Genomic DNA, 22,794 nt, shown 5'->3' with positions numbered 1-22,794 from the left:
TGTAATCCCTGAAAATTTTAAAAATATGTATCAACACTCATCATTATCTTAGGGCAGAAACTTAACACATGAAAGGCGAAGGGCAACTCCCTCTTGTTGACCAAGTTTAGGTGCCAGGTTATCACCCTAACACCAATTAACCTACATAAAGCAAAAGCAAGACCAAAGTAGCCCTACATATAAACTCCGAAGGCCACATATTGTGATGGGTTGGTAGCCAATACCGAAGGGATTGGGTTTTACTCAAAGTCTTAGCCAGTTAATGGCCCTGAACTTCATCCAACTGGGCGACATGAGAACTACTGAGGCCCCAGACACAAGATATTCCCTTCTCAACCATTTTTGAGTATAGAAATATGTACTTATTTGAGGATATGATATCTCAAAGAGTTCAAATTTGAAATCCTTTCAGGTTTACAGAACCTCTCCCTACACCATACATCATATGTTAAAATGCAAGTTCCTGTGTTCCACTGTCTCCTAGATTCCTCCAGGCCTCTCATTTCAACATCCACTGACTTCCAACACTGTAACTCATCAAGGAAATCCCATTCAAACAAAGCTATCTGCTGTCTAATTGGTCGAATTCGGGGGTCAGCCGTTGCTCCGTCAACGAGGACAGAAAAGACAGCACCAACAATCTTACCTTGTTCATTCAGACAAGGTTTTGAAAGTGGGAAACACACTGTTACCCCACCTTTGCTGACATTGAAGCCTAAGTGAACCAATAAGTGTAGGGAGCCAAGGCATAAAGGGTTGAACACAGCCCAGCCCCAGGGCCTAATCATTCTCAGCCTGAAGGGACTCTTTGACTGTTCTAAGAATGGACACCATAATCGTTCTCTCAAGTGTAACCACAAATTCAATGACTTGATACCATAATCAATATGTTCCCTGCAAGAACTACCAATTTCAAATAAAATATGAGGATCTTATATGAACCCATATTTGAAAATACTGCCACCCACCAGAAATTTTTTGTTGAGTTTCCTTTTCCTGCTGTATGTTACAGTTTTCAACTTGGTTGATGATGAAAAGCTACCCAAATGTTTACAAATGGTTTATAGTGACCTAAGCTTAAACTTTCAATCAAATGAGTGAGGTCTCAAGATTTCAAAAGTCAATATGGTCTAACCATATGAAATTATTGAGGAACTAAAATTACAGATAGAAGTACTTTAGCAGAAGGCAACCATATTTCAAACTGTTGTCCATCTACATCCTCCTTTAATTAGCTGGAGCAATCCATACTATGCTTTTGCTTTGCTTTGCCTGCAGAAATATTTGAAGACAGAAAAATAGTAATCAGAACCCATTTCTTACTCATTCATACTGGTTACAAGCATATAAAGTAGAAGAATCTGATTGTGTTACATGACATCTTGTAGCATGGTTGCTTCAATGCTGGATCATCAGCCGGTGCCGGAGGATCCTCTCCAAATATCATCTTGCAACTCATATCTTCGAAATCTGAACAAATTATTCATCATTTAATCAGGACAATATAGGGTATCAAAAACAATACAAATTGTTCAATAAGGTCTGAATATTATCTCATCCAAGCAAATGTTTTAGACACCTTCTACAATGTTCTCTTTCAATTATGCAATTGCAAACCACAGTTGCAGAGTCAGTTTATACCATGATTCAAGGAATCAGAATCAGATCGTCAATTCTGATCGAATCAGAACAGAATCGGCTGGATCTGATTCCAATCAAATCAGCCAATTCATACTGAATTTCTAGGGTCGGACCGATTCTGTTTGCTGAACACAAACCTTATAAACTCTATACATGTTGGCTTTTTAACTGGGGTGATTGAGAGAATTTTGACCCTTTGGTTTTCAATGATGCAATGGATGAGAAACTGAAAAGAGCAGACCTTGGCGCAACAATTAAGATTGCTCCATTGTGACCTAGTTGTCGCGGGTTCCTTTTCAGGAAACAACTCTTGCAAAGCGGGGATAAGGCTGCAAACATTATGATCCTTCCCAAACCCCGCAGTGATGGAAACCTTGTGCATTGGGTACCCCTTTTTAATGGATGGAAAACTGTTACATCATGTCAATTGGTATTGCCATGATATGATGTAATATACACCTATGGGTTCCATTCAAGCTGCAAAGGTTTCAAGGGGTTGATGAACAAAGCTTCCACCTGAGCTTTGAAGGGGTCCAGATGTACCCTAAGTGGCCTCTTTGTGGGCCCCTCCATTGAGTTAGACACTTGTCTGTACATGCTAGTGCATCTACTGTTTGCCTAAACCTTTGTGCTTTTTCATTCCCCTTCATTTTTATGGGTAGTTCAATTATGTTTAAGAGATGATTAAGCTTTTTTTTTTTTGGGGGCAAAGTTTTCCTCCACCCATAGAGGATGGTTCACCCATCATCCTAGGGTTCACAAACTCCTCTTAGGGTTTTAGTATGTTCCAAAATACCTTCTTGATACCCTTTCCCGCCTTCTCCCACCCCTCGGTGAATGAGATCCCATTCACCGTGGGTGAAGGAAAACTCGGTCTTTTTTTTTTTTATCCAAAAACGAATTTATTATAGATTACTTACTGGGTACCATATTGATTTGCATCCCTAAGGAGTCCTTAATGAACCTTTGAGATGGCATCTTGCACAGGTTGATGCACATCCCTACACACTTTGTCTCCTCCAGAAACCTACAAAAATTAATACAATGCTTAGATGATGATCATGATTAGAGAAGCCCAACTTTACTCATGGGCTGGAATTGGGGCCCAAAAACTAGTTAATAGTGATGGACGGCCAGGATTTGAAGCAGTCAACAGTATCAATGGTTTTATTCTACCTAGGTGGGACCTGATGATTGAAAGTAGTTTTACCTGCATTTCTTGATGTGGACCACATTCCTCTCTGTTTTTCCATCTTCCTCTGATTTCTTTACCTTATTTATGAAATTCACCAAAATCCAATTAAGGTTAATATTGTATCAGCTTATGTGGAGATGATATAGAATTAATCTAACCCAATAAGTCCAACCTCTCCTCCACCTCCATGCCCAAGACTTAGACAACTTGGGCCATAACATGGGCCCAAGAGATTGAACCAGATTATACTGGGTTGGTCCAGTTGAAATCATTGGCTCAACCAGAGATGGAGATTTCATTAATTTGAGGAAAATATTTTTTTGGGCCAAAATAAATTCCATTTGAATGGTATCTATGATCCATACCTGACAGTATCCAATGAGCCAAGTGAAAAAGAAGGTGGTGAAGATGGCAAAACATTCCCTCCCAAATTTGGACTGTGGAGTCAATGTCCTGATCTGTTAAACAAAGTGGTTAATTGGAAGAAAAATATTAATTTTGTTCATGCTTAGTAGTAAACAACATGCTAGCAAATTAACACCCTTTTCTTATGGGAGTGTTTACTCATCTATTTGTTTGAAGCGAAAGGAATCTACACACCGCCCGCATGTATTGATGATCATAAGAAGAGAATTCCTTACGAATCATGCATGGAGACCCACATGGTCAGGAAGGAGACAGAAAATATATATTGTATACACCATTTTTTCTTGTTTAAATTAGATTCAATTTGTTTCATGGTGAAAATCATGAATAGTGAAAAGTTTCTAGAAAAAAACTTTTTGAGAAGTAGCTCTTTGTCTGGGAGCATGGCCTACGCCAACGCTTCCTATTTTTCTCTCTCCTTCAGAAATCAAAGGGGAGAGGTTTCTTTTCACAGAGGGAGGAGAGAGAAATAGAGACACATGGAGGAAAATTATCTCCTCCAGTTCCCTGCCCGATCCAGTTCCCCAATGCCTCTAATAAGGGGGTGGACCTCGTCGGCCCGGGCAGAGTGTTAGAGGCACTGCGGAACTAGGCAGGCAGGGAACTGAAGGGGATAAAGATTCAACACATGGGAGTGCCGGTGTAACTATGTAAGCCATGCTCTTGGATAGAGTTCTTTTTCCCAAACTTTTTTTATACAAATTTTTCTTGAAATTTTTTCCTATTATAATCAATACCTTTGATCTTCACTATTGTCACCTAATTCATTATTCTAAGAGTGTGACGTATATCCTAGTTCCTCTAGAAGTTTCAACTTTAAACACCATATCAGATAAAAGAAGAGAATAGAAGAAGAAGAAGAAATGAAGGAACTTACCAGGGAGAGGATGGGCAGTGGGAAGGCTTTCTCCAAAGCTCTAAGCACCACTTCCTGTTGCTCTTTAGGGTTGAAGCTTTGCGCCGCTGCCGTAGCCGCCTCTACTAAGCTATCATAACCACTCTTGTTATTTCTAATACCTGTATATGTATTTACTTAGCTTGTTATTAACAACAACTTCTAATAATATTGTTTGGTTTCTTCAATTCAGTACCTTTCTTCATGACTCAGTTGAGAAAGTCAGAAATTACCTGTTGTAGATTGGAGAGTCTGAGAGAGATGGTTAATGGCGATATGATCAAACCAAGTGTCCTTATAAGCATTTCCTGGGTCGGTAAATTTGGACATGTTATCTGCAGGTCTTGCCAGCACTCCAACAATTACTTGAGAAGATTTTGGCTTCTGTGTTACTTTCTGGCCAGCTCTTATAACAGAGGAAACACCTCTATACTGTGATAAAAGCTTTGCTTCCATGAATGAGTGTGTGTGTGTGTGTGTGAGAGAGAGAGAGAGAATGGGAAGAGGTGTAGCAATGGAAAGGCAGCATGTAAGAGGGAGAGCAGTTGAGATATTTAAGCTGGCCAAGGGAATCTAAGGCTGTGTTTGGTATGCATTATTGGAATGCATTCTGGGTCAGTTTCACATTCTCGGTCATGTGTTCTTTTGTTTTTATAAAATTGGACCAAGAATGTTTGAGTCAGAGCACACAAGGCTCCTACCGCTGCAGGGTCTAGTTAAGGGATTTTACTCCTCTCCATTTCTTGGTCCATTATTTTTTATTATTTCCACCTTGAGAGTGCGACAAGTGGCACTCACAAATCTAACGGTCCACATTTGATACCCTCAAATTAACAAGAGTTAATCGTGATTGGTGTAACCTAGGAACTAACTAGGGTTGGTAACTAAACCCACCCTTAAACTGTGGTTAACCCAAGTTCGAACTCAATTGCCCCATCTCTTTCACTCTCTCCTATTTTCCTCCTTCACTCAACCCTAAGGGGCACTCTAACGATTTCTCCTTTCATCCGGCGATGGCCCACCTCTTCTTGCCGCTGAAACTTCAAGGGACGGAACAGTCGTACGGATCTGCGTTTTCAGGCAACGGCGCGGACCCTCATCTGGCCACTGCAACTTCAGGTAACTTCCTCTACCAAACCCTTTTCCCCTTAATTTTTTTAATTAAAAGAAATCGTGAATGTGCGAAGTTCTTCTCCCCCCAAAACCTGGGTTTAGTTCAAATGATATTTTTAAAGCATATTTAAAAGGAAATTAAATGTCTATGCAACTGGGAGACTTGTTGTACATTGAGTTGCAGAATCATGCTCTCTTTCCAATATCTTTGGATTTTTCTTTGTTCATATAAACAACTAGGGTCATGATTTGATTTGATTTGATTTTTCCTTGTGTGGAGTTGGATTAGCCACAATGGGTTTTTATAATGGACTTCCACCAATGTCCTTTGGGCACTAGGATTGTTAATGGGCATCTAATTAAGTAAATTATTTAACTTCAGTACAGATTTTACTTGCAAATCTTGTTTTTCCATGTCTTTAACCCCACCCCACTCCCCACCCCAAACAGGTTGAATATTGAATTTTTCTAATTCTTACGGTTTGTTGACATGATCATCCAATGACAGTTCATTTACAGACCAATCTAACTTTTCTATCTATTGATACAATGTTCTAACTAATGATATCTTCTGAAATAAAACAAGTCACTGGTTTGCGTAATGAGAGAACAGAAACAGAGTACAGAATGCAACAAAATTGAGAACTAAGATTCCGGTCGATTCTCCACTAATTTTAGTCGAAATTGGATCAGAATCAAAAGGACCGAGTTATAAAACCTTGATTCCTCTATCCCTCCATCATTGAGAATTAAGGTTGTTATAATGGTAAGTGTTATTTCTATTTTAGGTTAGCGGTTGGTTCGGGGTTCCAATACACACCCATCCAATTCCCTGGCCTAATCTACCATACCTTGGACATTTTTGTTTATTTATTCTTAAATTAGTTAAATAAATAACTTGAATGATAAGGGATGATTTTGTTGTAGGTGTGGAACATGTTGGAGGAGATATGTTTACAAGTATTCCAAAAGGAGATGCAATTTTTATGAAGATATGTCAAATTTAACATTATTAATTATTGCAAGCTTGTCCTCTCGTAATACTTGGAATTGCAGATGACCCTATGTTGTATTACAGATTGATAAGCTAGAGTACTAAATTCGAACAGAATTTTGTGTCAGTCATTTTACTGAAACCATATATTATGAGAGGTATGTGAGTCTTTAGCTCAAAATGGAAGAGCAACTGGGGTTATACCCAGTAGATGGTGGTTCGACTCCCCCAAGACTCCTAATTTCTTTACAAGGGGATACAATATGTCTTTTCTTCATGTCAAATACTCTACATATCCTTGCTGATTAATTCATCTAATGTTTGATTTTTGTTCCCATTTTATTTGCTTTGTTAAGATACCTCTGTCAGATTTGTTCACTTAAAGTACCAACATTTTTTAAAGTAAATGTATTCTCATCATCATGTAGGAAGGACCAATGTGTTCTCATCATCATGTAGGAAGGAGCGTGGTACGTGGTAATACCTTTGAGAAGGTTGCCCACAATTTGTCACACTTGATGTCATTATAAGGACCACGGTAGTCACACACACAGTTAATGTTGCAGCCATCTTCACCAGCAAGGAAGCTTGGCCAATATCTACCAATGCTCTGACCATTCACCCAAGCATGAACCTTACCCAAACCTTATAACAGGTTTGTTTCTTAGCATGTTGAATTGTTCCCACAGATACCCTGTTTCCCATCATTTTCAGTCCATTTAACTTCTCCACAATTACGTATTCACAACTCTGATTGCTTCCAAACTTGGAATATCAGTCCCTGGCATCAAAACCTATCAATTCAAATTTATAAACCTGAGTTTAATAACCTTATTTTTCCACCTGCCATAACCCTGGCATGTTCTGTCCAGGAATACCAAAATCAATCACACGCCCTTAAATAGAAACAAAGACGAAGAATGAAAGTAAGCGATATTCTCGACAAAGACCAAATGAATTAGCAAGAATGTGCTCATATAATTAGGGCTCCGATTAGGGCAAAGAACATGCCTAGAAAAGACTTAGAACTATGAAGAAAACAGAGATTATAAAGCCCAGGCAGGCATTTTGTTCCACTCAACTAAAGTGAAAATGCTAATTCAAAATATAGGTTTGAGCACACAATGAATTATAGTAGAACCACAGCAGAATGAAAAAGGGTCTTGGTGGATTCGAACCACCATCCCCTTAGAACATGTTTGAGACATTCTCATGTTCCAAGTGCTCTACCAATTTGAGCTAAAGACCCAACAAGTAAAGTTTGAAATATTTTAGAGTCTAACTTATAAATCAGATGTAGAAAACTAAATTGATCTTCCACCATATAAACAACTATAGGAAAAGGCAACACAAGATTCAACAACAAGCCAATCAAATTAAGTGATTTCAACAATACAACCTGTTTGAGTGATTGCTAGTTTCAAAGGAATTCATGTTGGAAGGTGTTGTCTTTCCATTTTTCTGAAGCAAAAGTTACTATCTTAAAATTGGCTAACAAACCATTTTGGAAGCACATTACTTTATTTTTACTTGGATAGTTCATTTTCTATGTAGATGCACCAAATGCACTGCAGGTAAGTCCTGGTGATTTGCAACCACCATTTGATGAAATATGGGTAAAGATACAAACAAGATGAAATACAAAATTCAGACATAATCAAATGAAAAATTATGCAAGTTATGAACCTCTCCACAATTCACATTTGAAGATGGTTCGATTCGGAGGATAACCAGTATGTCATAGCATAACCCAAGTCCTGTGCTCCAAAGTCCAGATCCAATAATTTGAACAGGTTCTAAAACTCTGTTTTGGGGGTTCAAAGTTTTCAACCCTTCAAATTATTTGGTCACTCTTTCAAAACATGACTGCCACACAAAGCTCCACTAAAAAACTTATCCAGAGCCATCAACTTGCAAGACAGAGGACCAAATGTGGACCAGGAATATTTGCTGTCTACTGTAATTTTTTCTGAGTTATTGTAAGTACATAGATTATGCTAACATTTTTTAAGAGGACCTACCCCCTATGACATTCAGTTGCAGAGAGAGTGGTTAAATCTAAATCTGTTCCATTTCTTGCATTCATCTCTCTGATTCTGGTGAATTATGTGGTCACTAAAGGGTATGACATGAGAACTTGCGCATCAGCTAATCATGGCTTAAGCTTGTTTTATTTCAGAAGATATCATTAGTTAGAACATTGTATCAATAGATAGAAAAGTTAGATTGGTCTGTGAATGAACTGTCATTGGATGATCATGTCAACAAACCGTAAGAACTAGAAAAATTCAATATTCAACCTGTTTAGGGTGGGGGGTGGGGGTGGGGGGTGGGTGGAGTTAAAGACATGGAAAAACAAGATTTGCAAGTTAAATCTGTACTGAAGTTAAATAATTTACTTAAATTTTTTCCTTTTTGTGTGCGTTCTACTATAAATGGTAACTAAGATGCCCATTAACAATCCTAGTGCCCTAAGGACATCGGTTGAAGTCCATTATAAAAACCCATTGTGGCTAATCCAACTCCACACAAGGAAAAATCAAATCAAATCAAATCATGACCCTAGTTGTTTATATGAACAAAGAAAAATCCAAAGATGTTGGAAAGAGCATGATTCTGCAACTCAATGTACAACAAAGTCTCTCAGTTGCATAGACATTTAATTTCCTTTTAAATATGCTTTAAACATATCATTTGAACTAAACCCAGGTTTTGGGGGAGAAGAACTTCGCACATTTACGATTTCTTTTAATTAAAAAAATTCAGGGGAAAAGGGTTTGGCAGAGGAAGTTACCTGAAGTTGCAGCGGCCAGATGAGGGTGCGCCGTCGCCTGAAAATGCAGAGGGCTCCATCGCCTGAAGTTGCAGCGGCAAGAAGAGGGTGCACCGTCGCCTGAAAACGCAGAGGGCTCCGTCGCCTGAAGTCACAGCCGCAAGAAGAGGGTGCGCCGTCGCCTGAAAACGCAGATCCGTACGAGTGTTCCGTCCCCTGAAGTTTCAGCAGCAAGAAGATGTGGGCAGTCGCCGGACGAAAGGAGCAATCGTTAGGGTGCTCCCTTAGGGTTGAGTGAATGAGGAAACTAGGAGACAGAGAAAGAGATGGGGCGATTGAGTTCGAACTTGTGTTAACCACAGTTTAAGGGTGTGTTCAGTTACCAACCCTAGCTAGTCCCTGAATTACAGCAACCAGGGTTAACTCTTTGTTAATTTGAGGGTATCAAATGTGGACCGTTAGATTTGTGAGTGCCACTTGTGGCACTCTCAAGGTGAAAATAATAGGAAATAATCGATGAGAGGAGTAAAATCCCTAGTTAGGATCATAAAATATGCAGTCCTACCCCTCTTTACAAAAAGGCCCTTTCTCGACTCGAACCCACGACCACTAGATCGCAATTGAGCAACCTAACAGTTAGGCTGAGATTCAGCCTCTAAATAACTTCTTTTTTTCCATACACTATTTAAATGATACGTGGGCAAAGGAAGGCGGGAGTGAAGCTGTTTTATTTTTCCAAACTTTATTTCATAATGAAATTTTCATTTATGGAAAAAGGTTGGGCATGCCGCTAGGCTGCCCAGCCATGTGTCTGTCTCTCTCCCCATCCCCTGTGAAATTATGCCTATGCACATTCTATCTCGAGCTCTCCATTGGTGCATGCTGGGGTTTTTTCCAACCCTCACCCTTCGTTTATTATTTCTCTCATCTAAGTTGTTAAAAGGGGTTTTATGTAGGGGTGTCAAAACCTAGCCTGAACCAATAAAATCGATCGAAAAAAACTGGACCGAATCAAAATGATCCTTATTGGATTGGTTTTGAACTGTGATCAGCACCAAACCGACCGATATTCATTGATGAATTTTTTTTTTTTGGGTGAATAAAAAAATATTTATTAGTTGCGGTGAACGTGGATCGAACACGTGACCTTCAGATCTTCAGTCTGACGCTCTCCCAACTGAGCTATCCCCGCTTTATGAACTTATTATCCATTGATTTCAATATTAGTGAGAAGATTTTTGGTTGTGAGTGGAATTATTAAAAATCAATGAGTATGAGGTTATGAATAGGAAATTGATTTTTAACAATGTTTTCATTGATCTTCTTGTTTACTGTACAAAATTAGTTGGACAGTCAAATAAATAATTCGATAATCTGGTTCCTTTTGTGATATCAATATTGGTTATTCATTGATTTCAATACTAGTTATCTTTCCCATACAATGATAATTTCGCTACAATCTCTATTTATCCATTCCAACATTTGTTATTTTCCCGTTACAATTTATTCCTCTTTGTTTTGATTACAACATGAAGATATCAAATCAATTTTTTTTTTCTATTGTTTATTTGTTTAATTTGGAAAAAATGATTTAAAGTGTTTTTATCAAATCTTTTTCACTACAGGTTATGAATCTAAGATTCATTGTGGTTCAAATCCAAAAACTAATCGATATAAACCGATATTAACTCGATACCAAAAATTTGAAATAAACTACAACCAGATCAGACCAAAACTAAAACTAACCGAAAATCAAAATTCATTAAGGGTTTGATTTTGATCTCACTCATTCTTAATTTGACACCCCTAATTTTATGAATTTTTACCATATAGAAATGTAGTTTTTATTTCAAATGTCTTTTCTTGTACCTCCAAATACGCATCACATGTTAATCCCAAAAACACAAAAATCTTTGATCTCACAAAGAGTTTTGAGATCAAAGAAGAGGAGGCTGAGATGGGACGATCGATCACAATGTCACATATTCAACAAGTAATGGATTAGGCTACCAGCCTACCATCCTTCTCGGGAGTCATATTTTACACCTCCAAACAGTTTTGTGTATCGGATCAGTCATATTGGTCGATTCATATTGGAATCAATCACATCCGATAGCAATACGATATTGATACAAATCAGAATCGTTGGTTTTAATAAAATTTAAAGAAAAGAAAGATTTTCTTTATTTTTTTTTGGTTCAATTCGGATTCCTCTCTCTCACACACACATATGTAAGGGTTCGTGGCCAACCCAATTGCCCACTTATTGCCTAACGCCTCCAACCGATGAGGGGTACACCCTGACTTAGATATGACGAAGAGGGGGTTCAAAGATTCTAGAACTGCCTTTACTTTTTTTTTCTAAGTACGAAAAGTTCTCTTACACTATGGGTTTAAAAAACATCCACTTTTCTAAGGTTATTATTATTTTCTCCCTATTGTATGAAATCAATAATATCTCAATTGTTCTCCAATACTTTCTTCACGCTATCTAAATATCTGCGTAAAGGAATTCTCCTTTGACCATGGGTGAAGAAAACTCGATTCTTAAATTTCCACAAACCAAAACCTACCTCTTTCTCAATAACTCAAGAAGTTCCTTTGTAACTAATTTTTTGATCAACTAGAGAACTAGGGTTATAAATGGATCGAAACAGATATAACACTATCATAGCTTTCTTACAAATTCAAATAGTTTTTGAAAATCAATTTTTTTTTTTTTTTTTAATTAGGATTCACCTAAACGGATATGAATACAAATCAAATGGGAATTTTCAATTATCTATTTACATCCCTAGTGGAGACTACAGAGTGGTGTTGCAGTCAATCAATGTCTGCATTAAGCGATAGAGAGAAGAAAAAAATGTGAAGGGAAGAATCAACTATCCCATTAGGATTGATGTTGAAGTGTTATATATCTAAAATTGTATAGATGTCCTCGTGAATTTTTTTTCCCATATAAATTTTTGTTTAATTACTTCTAGGCTGTGTTTGGTATGCATTCTAGGCCAAAGTAGTGTTGAAGGGACTAGATTGGAAAGCAGGGTTACTGATCATTGCTCCAGAATCTCCCTCTCCCCTCTCCTTCCTCCTTTCTCCCTCCACCTTGTTTCGAATCTGATCTTCTCTCTTCAGTCTTCCCCCTCCCCTATCCTGTTTCCTTCTTCCCTCTCATCCTTCCGTCTCCCCTGAAACCTATTTTGTTTCTAGTCTCCCACTTTCTTACAATTTTGTTTCTTTTGGTTTTTTCTTTGTTTATTCTTTGGTCATTGCTACTATACCCCTTATTTCTTCCTCCATTTCTGAACCCTTAGCAGACCAACCAAGGAGTAGATTTTTTTCTCCTTGCCACTAATGACTTTGATGATTGTGTGAATGGTGTTGAATCCAATCCAACCCCACCTCTCTTGTTTGGCTCTAATTCCAATCGAACCCCACCTTTCTTATCTCTTCCCAATCAGTTATTTCAAATCTTACCACTTTCAATCCTCTTCAACACACCAAAAACCCACATCTAAGCCCATGTACCGATGCTGGCCTATCTTCAATTTCTTTAAACAAGCCCATGAACCATGAAACTGCCGAAGGCTCTGTCCAATCCTTTGGAAACTATATCCACTCTCCTCCATTGATTCTACCCATTCTGGCACTGTTTTGAACCAAATCACCCTTTTCTTTATTGGATCAATGCCCATTTCAGATGCTTCCTCGGTGCTTTACCTTCATCAAATTTTATTTAACCAACTCTTTCCCCAGTGGATCTTATTGTTACCTCTCCTCCCTTTGTCCTCCCCTCATCTCCTTTTGAAGGTCATGTCCTTCAACCAGCTCCAACTACTTTCCCCAATTCTAAGCAAATGCCTACATCTAACTCATGTCTATGAAGAAAGACTATTCAATATCACATGCCTAATATAGAACACAACAGCCTCAATGGCAGAGTTTTCACCAACACGGCTAGCAATTCCTCATGTTAAACCCTAATATAAAAAGAGCATCCCGCTACTGCAGGGTCTGAGAGTCAAATGTTCACAAAACTGCCTTACGCTCACTTTGCAGGAAGGCTGTTTCCATTATTCTAACCCGCAACCTAATGGTTGCAATACCACAACTTAACCATTGCACCAAGGCCCAACCCACTAACATTATAGCAAGGTGATACATGATTCAGTGACCATATCATGACCACGTTGACACGACTGGATGACTGGTTGAACTGTGAATACACAAAGGTGGCGAAGTGAGCAAGCCACCCATCCCATTATCTGTACTCTGTAGGGCTAAACACTGGCTTGCCACACTTATAACAGAAAGTGCAAGTACCCTGTGGAGCAGTGTAGTTCTTCTATTTGCTGGCTAAATACCAGGTCAGAGATACAAGAGCAACTGGGGATAGAATAGAACATATCAAACATTGTATTCATGCCAAACTGACATCAAGCAGTTATTTTCCTTCCATTTAACTGATTAACTTGGAAGGTACAAAACGACTTCATCAAATCTAGAAAGATAGGTGTCACCCAATAAAAAATGTAGGGGGAAAATTTTTCATATCAGAGCACAAAGTAAGAGATTTAAGTACAAGGGCTCCTCTTTTAAGGCCCTTAGTGAACAACTAATAGCTAGCAAACACACAATGTAACACATTCGTAAGCATAAATAACAAATGCTAAGGCAGGACACAAGGTAAAGTAAAATGATCAAACAATCTTTTCAGTTTCCCTGCTCTAAAACAAGCTACCGGTTCAAATTAGAGAATCTATCAGCAAATCAATAATTAGAGTAAATTGAGAACCCTGACAAATCCTACCAAATCAATTCTACACAAATCATAAAAATAACAATAATCTGAGCCCAAGAAAGCCCACCAAAACACTTACATCCAATGCCATGTTTAATGGATAAAAGTGGGAGTAAGAAACCTACAAGAAGATGGGGTTAAGAAACCTAAGCTAGATATTTTCAATCCTTCGAGGATTTGTTAATGAGAGACTTGTGGATGTGCGGAATCACACCACCACCTGCAATTGTGCCCTTGATCAGTGTGTCAAGCTCCTCATCCCCCCTGATAGCGAGTTGCAGATGCCTTGGAGTGATACGCTTAACCTTAAGATCCTTGCTTGCATTTCCCGCCAATTCTAGGACCTCTGCTGTTAAGTACTCAAGGATGGCTGCAGAGTAGACTGCAGCTGTGGCACCAACACGACCATTGGCAGCAATCCTTGACTTCAGATGACGATGAATTCGGCCCACTGGAAACTATATCCCCTCGTAAAGAAGACAACACTCCAATTAGTACCAGCAAAAGCTATCATGATTGGACTAATCACTTGATTTTTATTTTTATTTTTTTGTTTTGGGGTGGGGGTGGGGGGGAAGTAAGTAAAACTCAAGGCTAGAAGATAGTGCAAGAACATCCAGCAAACGAACTACAAACACAGCAGCTTAACCGATTCAAGAAAAGTGAATTCAAAGCAAAGCTTCCTCCTAGCAAGCAGATCTAAGGGCCATAGCACAGTGCAAGTCCCAACTTTGGCAAGATCCTGGAAAACAACAACTGGACATTGTCTAACCTTTGGCAAATTCTACTCAGAGTGGAACTATCAAACACTCATACTCAAGTCTCCATGCTGACAGCTCAAGCATTTTACCATCACACCAAGCAATGCCCCCCCCCCCCCCTCTCCTAGCAAGCAGATCTGCTCTTCCCTAAATAGTCATGAGCAATAATCTGAAACCTGGCCTGGCCACCCAACCAGGCCCTTCAGTCAAAGCTAATCAATGGAATCACTCAGAAAATAAAAACAAACAAGTAGGGGATTTATCATCAGTTTCGAACATTGCAAGTCAACCCAGAGAGGCTAGGACAGGTCTCAAAATATTGATAATGAAGACCCCAGCACAACCCCAGTAAATTCAAATATATAGCTAAGATGCAGCAAGGCCAACCTAAAATTATGGAATTATTAGAACCCAAAATAAAAAAGGACCGCAAGGGGGTTGCTCAGTTGGCAAGGAGCAACACCTCACAAATAAGAGGTAATGAGTTCAACTGTTCAGCTCTCCTTGGGGCCTACCTATCAAAAAATAAAAAAAGACCCAAGTAATAATAAAATGTGCACAAAGTCATAATATATGCTTGATGATCTGGGCATCCTAGCCTGCTGATAGTTTAAAGGGTCATTACCCAGAGCTGGTCACACCTATGTGAGGTCTTGACAGGGGTGAGTTTGGAGTCAGTCCTTTCTTTTGGCAATTTTTGCACAAAATGGCTGCCCTCAAGACTCAAACACCAACCCAAACCCTTTACCATTGCACCAAGCCTGGTGATAGTTTGATATATGGAAATTGAAAAACATGGCAGCCGGTGTACTTTTATCAGCAAAACCTTTCATTCACTGATTGACCCTCCATCTGTTTTGTCCATAAGAATGCCTAGCATAAATAACTTCTCTCTTTTGGCTAAGCGGCATAACTAGCTCCATAGATTATAAACTTCAATTGTTATTGTCACTTGTCAGTCACACAGTCTCATTTCCAACAAATTCAGTTATCCCATGCAAGTGACGGTAAACGTGATTGATCATTGGTCAAAGTATGTTCCACACTTCCATTAGAGCATGCAGTCAGACTTCACAATTGAGATGGTGGTTTCTAACCTCAAGAGGCAGAGAAGGGGGATGCCAACAATCAAATAATAAGATAGTGACTATTTTGCTGCAAGTGCAACAAATTTATGCGCATGCTGATTGAGTAAACATCCTCTCTATATATCAAACTACTTAAGTCTACCATCATTATGAATTACGAGGAAAAATACATCGACACTATTACTCCAGTAATTAGTAAACGAAAAGGCAAACTGGATGTGGGATTTAGCATCTGTAATCTGATTCAACCTAGCTTGCTTGTTGATCAAAACCCACAATGCAAGAGCCAACCTCAATAACTGAACCTATCCACTTCTCAAACCTGGAATATTTTTATATTTTTTTTGGTAAATCAAACCTGGAATATTACACTTGTCCAAAATGACTACTAAATGACCATGCCAATAATCTACAGGATAACCAAGACATGTACCTACAGATCCAAATCAACTCGAAGATTATAGCTTGTTGTTCCATAGCCCAAGAATTTTAGCAACAATCAGAAGTTTTGTATTATCAAATCTTATCTGTGAGCACATGCAGGAAATCTGCTTCACAATTCAATACACCACAGCAACAAAATTTTGCAGACCATAAACCAAACAAACTGGACAGTTAAAAGTTAGATAATAAGCATTTGTCATAGAGAATGTCAATCTTGACGAAATTAGTTGAATTGAACTAAGTCAAGCCATGAAGTTGATTTGAGTATGGCAAGAGAGACCTCTAATGTATGAGTGTCTTCAGAATTTGAATTATACCATCCAATAGAGAACTTTCCATTAAACGGAGAAAAAACAACCAAAAGAAAAGGGTGGGGGACCCCTTGCCCAGGACTAAGACTTTCTTTAACTTGAACCTTCCGCACTGAACTTACTAATTATGACCCCATCAACCATGAAATTTGGTGTACTACTGTCTCATTTTTGACATCTCATAACCATAAAATATGCTGTACTTTATGACATTATACTCCTTTATGAGCATAAGAACCTAGACAACCAACCAACCAACCAAAACAATGCTAAGGTACTACTTATATTGACCTGGATAAAGATCACCAGTATAGTGAACTTGGGACCCAAAGAATATATGAGGTTTCAAATTTTGGAATCAGACAATCTTCCAAAACAAAAGCCTATCCACCATCACATTAAATGTTACTACTTAGATATTTCCTACACATAAAGCCCTAAAAGGAGCAGTAGATGCAGATCACTGAATCAAGCAATAGATCGTCAATATAAGCCATCGAACGGTTGCAGCCAAAAAAAGATGCCCAACTAGACTAAAGAAGCATCAATGTCCATGGCATCCTTATATACACTTTAGCACGACAATCCATCCTCAAAGAAGTACCAAAGTTTCATCATAATTGCACTTTGTTCTTAGTACCTAATGATTGTCCAACTATTTCGCTACAATAAGGAAAAAACTTACACATATTAAACCGCACATTAGAGTCTAAAACCCTCATAATAAAGCTATAATTCACAACCAATCAGCTTGGAAAATTCAGGTCCAACCCCTCCCTCATTATTATCTTTAAAATTGAAGTGAAAATTGGAACTTTAATGCACGGCCCCCCGCTAACCACAAACCACCATCAACCAACCATTCCAAACAACTTAGATTTTACAAAAAGCATCCCAAAATAAAAATTATTGCGGCTCTTGCGCCATAAGAAGCAATGAAAGGCACGCCCACCAACTTTCAACCAACAGAAGCCATTATCAAACAATGGTCAAATGGGATTTGAAGGGTGTCCAAATAAAGGCAGCACTAAAATTAAGGTTGTTACACTCACAGAGTCGACCACCAACTTTCAACCAACAGAAGCCATTATTCATACATGGTCACATGGGATTTGAAGGATTTAGACCATAAGACGGCAGAACTAAAATAACGTTTGTTACAATTTCAAGGGAGCAGATTTATGGGCAGGCCTGATAAAGGGTATCTATGGATATCCCACCTATTTGTACCATATAGTAGGTCTGATTGGGCTGAAATTTTGAAGAGAGGTGAACCCAAAGGTCCGTTTCAGCTTAATTTAGACAAGTAGTAAAATAAAGCTTTCAAAAAAATTTATAACAAGCAAAAGGGTGCATGACAATAAATGGAAGTGTATATGATTGAAGTTAAGGGTAAGATTTGGCAAGTGGCTCATCCAGGACATTTTTTAAATATTCAATGGTCAGAATTGCCACGGCACCAATTCCCAAAAGGCAAAACTGACCATTGTCAATTCAGGCAGCAGTGCTGCATGTGCAACACCTGAGATGAGGTGGTGCGCATTTGCTGCCTTACCCCTGCCCAAACAACTTACCCAAGTAGGGGTAAGGTGGTCAATGCACCCACCTCATCTCAGGTGCTGCACACGGCTGCCCGTTGCCCGGATTGACAGGATCTTTGTGGAAACTGACCATCCATAAAACCTTTTGCCATCTTTTAAAGCCGTTACCATCGTATTGGCAAGATGACGGGCTTTGATACCTCTGATTCAGAGCCCAAACTCCAATCTCTGAAGGTAAAAAGGTTCAAACTTGGAGATCTCCAACTCTCAAGGTTTATAAGAATTGGGTCTACCCACCCTTCACTTTAACCTAGGAGACGCTAATAGGGGGAAAAAGTATGTATACCAAATTACCAACACTGCAGGTTTTACTGTAAGAAGAACCAAGAGCTAAAATTGACATAAGAGAATAAGGATCAAAAATTTTTTTTTTTGGAGGTGGGAAGGGAGTGTTTATTATATACCTGGAGACCAGCTCGAGAGGACCGGGAGACTGGCTTCTTCTTGTCCTTGTCTTTGTTGGCAGCAGTGGTCTTTCCCGCCAAAAGTCCCTTCCCACCTTTTCCCGCCATTTGCCAACTAAAAAAGAAAAAATAGAGGAAGAAAAAACTATAATAAATAAATCTGGAGGAGAAAAAAAAAAGGAAGAGATTGCAAGTAAATACAGAAAAGAAACGGCTCCTCTAGGATAGAAAGCCCCACGAGAATCAAATAAATAAAATAATGAAAAATAAAAGAAAGATCTAGGAAAAAAAATTGTATGAAATAAACCGCTTTTAATTGGAAGAAAACCCATCTGCCTCGTATAGAATCAAACACATTCCTGAGTCTGACTCTTCCCCCTCGCCCCAACCAAGAAAACTAAAAAGGAAAGGAGTATGGGGAAGTAAGAAGACGACGAAGACGGAGAGAGAAACGAAAATTTGAGCAAAAGGGGAAAAGAAAAGGGAAGAATCCAAAGCTAACAACAGATCTTATGAATTTCATAGGAGAAGGCACCTTGCAGAATCATGGATCCAAGTAGAAATACGGACCAGGAAGAAAAAAATGGGGGGAAAAAAAACCCTTCCCAGTACACACACGCCTTCACTCTACACCAAATTAAGGGTAAAAACGAAGATGGAGAGAGAAACCTGGTCTGGTCGCGCGCTCTGATGGAGGAGAAATGGAACCGAGGAGACGAGAAAATACGGGAAAGAGGGCTCTTCTTGGCTTTGGACTTTCGTCGGGTTTGGCAAAAGGACTACTAACCCCCTTCCCCTCACTGTAGCTTTCAAATTAAATACGACGAGAGAGAGAGAGAGAGAGAGAGAGAGAGAGAGAGAGAGAGTTTCCTTCTCTTTATCATAAATACTAAACAAATGATTTGACGGAGTGGAAGGCGGTTATCTCCGCTCCTTGGTGGGAACTCCAATTTTGGATTTCAAATTTTATCTGCTTACCTTTTTTACCCTTTCTTTTTTCCTTACCTACCAATCCGAACCCTCTTTTTTTTTAATTTACTTTTCTTTGAAAAAGTTATTTTATAGGGAAAATTACCCAGATCTATTAGCTCAAAAAATTAATTACAAGTTTAGTTGGTTTCAAATTTGAAAAGATTTACTTAATCCCCCAAAGATAGTTATTACTGATGAGTCCCCAGAAAAAATAAAACTGATTTCGAAAATATCCCCAACATCACTTCTCCTAAGTTCCAATCGTTCCTTAATGAAAAAAAAAAAAATTTAATTTATCTTTGGAGAAAGTTGTGCAGAGACTTCTTTGGCTGTATCATCATCGTCTCATGTTCCCTGCTTGGTACAGTGGTCCAGTTTCTCTCACAGGAGGTGAAAAATGACGACCATTGGAAGTTATATGAATGTGGGGGACTATGAAAAAGCTTTAAACTTGTATAGATCTATATATGAAAGGAAAGAAAGTCCCACCTGATTCTGCTACTTTCAATGTACTAATTAGCAGTTCTTGCAAGATGGCAAAATATGGTGAAGCACTCGATCAAGTTTGTGGATGACATGATGTATTTAAAAATTCCTATGTCTAATTAAGGAGGTATATTCATCTGCAATTTGTGCTTACAGCAAACAGGTAAGTACTTTCACAAGATTCATTTCCCCAAAATCAAATTACAAATCAATAGGAGGATATCATCTCCTTAAGTGCTTTCTGAACAGGGAGAAACCACATGCTTTAGTTGAAGATATGGAAATGAATGATACAACACCAGTGATGATGAAAGTGAAAAGAATCACAGTTAATGACGCTACTTTCTTTAAAATGATATCAGCATTTTAAAAAATAAATAAATAAAAGGGTAGGAGACAAATTCCTTTTCTTTTTTTTTTTTTTTTTTTTTTTTTTATGTCTATTCATAATGGAACAGTTGGGAGAAGTGACATTGGGGGTATTTTTGGAAGATCAGTTTTATTTTTTCTTGGGACTCATAAACAATAACTACCTTTGGGGGATTAAGTAAATCTTTTCAAATTTGAAACTTGTAAATGTAAAACAAATTTGAAACCAACTAAACTTGTAATTAATTTTCTTAACTAGTAGATCCGGGCAATTTCCCCTATTTTATATGGGGATGCATTCTCTTTCCTTTAACATGTGTGGGCCAATGAGAGTGTGCTGGTAAGTATCAATAGGGATAGAATTTCTGTCTTTCATGGGGGTGGGGTAGTCATTTCGCCTCATGTTGTGTCTGGGTGCAAGGAGCTATGCTTCCGGAGAGAGTCCTTTTTCCCTATTTATTTTTTGGGAAAGAGATCGCTGCCTAGGCCTCAAGAGAGTAGACCCTATACGTGTGTGCTGGCTAATGAGAACACATGCACAAGCATCAACCTGAGTGGGATTTCCACCTTTCCATGTGGACAGTGCAGTACCTTCGTATGTTGCTATATCAAGGCATAGGAGGCTAGGAGCCACACGAGTCACGCGACCAAGTAGCGTTCTTTTCCCCATGTTTTTATGTGACAAACGGTTTCCCACATAAAGGGCAGAAAGGTCATTTTATGTGAAGAGAAGGCGCCAGTGATGATGAAAGTGAAAAGAATCACATTTAATGATGCTACTTTCTTTGAAATGATATCAGCATTTTAAAAAATAAATAAATAAAAGGGTAGGAGACAAATTCCTTTCTTCTTTTTTTTTTTTCTTTTTTTACTTCTCTTCATAATGGAACAGTTGAGAGAAGTGACGTTGGGGGTATTTTTGAAAGATCAGTTTTATTTTTTCTTGGAACTCATAAACTATAACTACCTTTGGGGGATTAAGTAAATCTTTTCAAATTTGAAACTTGTAAATGTAAAACAAATTTGAAACCTACTAAACTTGTAATTAATTTTCTTAACTAGTAGATCCGGGCAATTTCCCCTATTTTATATGGGGATGCATTCTCTTTCCTTTAACGTGTGTGGGCCAATGAGAGTGTGCTGGTAAGTATCAATAGGGATAGAATTTCTGTCTTTCATGGGGGTGGGGTAATCATTTCGCCTCATGTTGTGTCTGGGTGCAAGGAGCTATGCTTCCGGAGAGAGTCCTTTTTCCCTATTTATTTTTTAGGAAAGAGATCGTTGCCTAGGCCTCAAGAGAGTAGACCCTATACATGTGTGCTGACTAATGAGAACACATGCACAAGCATCAACCTGAGTGGGATTTCCACCTTTCCATGTGGATAGTGCAATACTTTCGTATGTTGCTATCAAGGCATAGGAGGCTAGGAGCCACACGAGTCACGCGACCAAGTAGCATTCTTTTCCCCATGTTTTTATGTGACAAACGGTTTCCCACATAAAGGGCAGAAATGTCATTTTATGTGAAGAGAAGGCGCCAGTGATGATGAAAGTGAAAAGAATCACATTTAATGATGCTACTTTCTTTGAAATGATATCAGCATTTTAAAAAATAAATAAATAAAAGGGTAGGAGACAAATTCCTTTTCTTTTTTTTTTTGTTTTACTTCTCTTCATAATGGAACAGTTGGGAGAAGTGACGTTGGGGGTATTTTTGGAAAATCAGTTTTATTTTTTCTTGGGACTCATAAACTATAACTACCTTTGGGGGATTAAGTAAATCTTTTCAAATTTGAAACTTGTAAATATAAAACAAATTTGTAACCAACTAAACTTGTAATTAATTTTCTTAACTAGTAGATCCGGGCAATTTCCCCTATTTTATATGGGGATGCATTCTCTTTCCTTTAACGTGTGTGGGCCAATGAGAGTGTGCTGGTAAGTATCAATAGGGATAGAATTTCTGTCTTTCATGGGGGTGGGGTAGTCATTTCGCCTCATGTTGTGTCTGGGTGCAATGAGCTATGCTTCCGGAGAGAGTCCTTTTTCCCTATTTATTTTTTGGGAAAGAGATCGCTGCCTAGGCCTCAAGAGAGTAGACCCTATACGTGTGTGCTGGCTAATGAGAACACATGCACAAGCATCAACCTGAGTAGGATTTCCACCTTTCTATGTGGACAATGCAGTACTTTCATATGTTGCTATATCAAGGCATAGGAGGCTAGGAGCCACATGAGTCACATGACCAAGTAGCGTTCTTTTCCCCATGTTTTTATGTGACAAACGGTTACCCACATAAAGGGTAGAAAGGTCATTTAATGTGAAGAGAAGGCGTTAGTGTACCCTTTACGATCTCAGAGAACCAACCTTTTTCTCTCAATTTTCTTTCCTTTTTTTTCCATTCACTCCCCTGTCTTATTCATAATTGGAAAACCAGGTTTTTTGACTCGACTCGTTCTCTTCAAAACCTGGTGAATCAAGCAAGTCAAACTTGGTGAAAAATGAGTCATGTTTTTCTGT

At 38.5% G+C, this 22,794-nt stretch overlaps 2 protein-coding genes and 1 non-coding gene across 5 annotated transcripts; all 3 read right to left on the bottom strand.

Annotated features, from left to right (window-relative positions):
- Nucleotides 1-1,156: 1,156 nt before the first annotated feature.
- On the bottom strand, nt 1,157-4,613 carry LOC122642590 (beta-carotene isomerase D27, chloroplastic). The gene is made up of 7 exons (XM_043836100.1): nt 4,391-4,613; nt 4,140-4,279; nt 3,202-3,294; nt 2,852-2,913; nt 2,562-2,668; nt 1,375-1,470; nt 1,157-1,272 (listed from the first exon to the last, which is right to left on the bottom strand). The coding sequence occupies exons 1-7, from the start codon at nt 4,611-4,613 to the stop codon at nt 1,232-1,234; spliced, it is 762 nt and encodes a 253-aa protein (XP_043692035.1). The 3' UTR covers nt 1,157-1,231.
- A 5,543-nt stretch (nt 4,614-10,156) lies between these two features.
- Nucleotides 10,157-10,229, bottom strand: TRNAF-GAA. Its single transcript has one exon. It is a non-coding gene; the product is annotated as a tRNA-Phe (tRNA).
- A 3,479-nt stretch (nt 10,230-13,708) lies between these two features.
- On the bottom strand, nt 13,709-19,290 carry LOC122642591 (probable histone H2A variant 3). 3 transcript variants are annotated; one of them, XM_043836104.1, is made up of 3 exons: nt 19,273-19,290; nt 18,448-18,562; nt 13,709-14,296 (listed from the first exon to the last, which is right to left on the bottom strand). In XM_043836104.1, exons 2-3 carry the CDS (start codon nt 18,553-18,555, stop codon nt 14,000-14,002), a joined length of 405 nt encoding a protein of 134 aa, XP_043692039.1. In that variant the 5' UTR covers nt 18,556-18,562; nt 19,273-19,290; the 3' UTR covers nt 13,709-13,999. The 3 variants fall into 3 exon arrangements, with proteins under 3 accessions (XP_043692039.1, XP_043692038.1, XP_043692036.1); XM_043836103.1 differs by lacking the exon at nt 19,273-19,290 and adding an exon at nt 19,117-19,201 and having other exon boundaries at nt 18,448-18,559; XM_043836101.1 differs by lacking the exon at nt 19,273-19,290 and adding an exon at nt 19,117-19,187.
- Between the last annotated feature and the right edge of the window lie 3,504 nt (nt 19,291-22,794).

Source organism: Telopea speciosissima, chromosome 10, assembly GCF_018873765.1.
Source record: "Telopea speciosissima isolate NSW1024214 ecotype Mountain lineage chromosome 10, Tspe_v1, whole genome shotgun sequence".
Lineage (NCBI taxonomy): Eukaryota > Viridiplantae > Streptophyta > Magnoliopsida > Proteales > Proteaceae > Telopea > Telopea speciosissima.
This window is presented reverse-complemented; position numbering and strand designations above follow the sequence as displayed.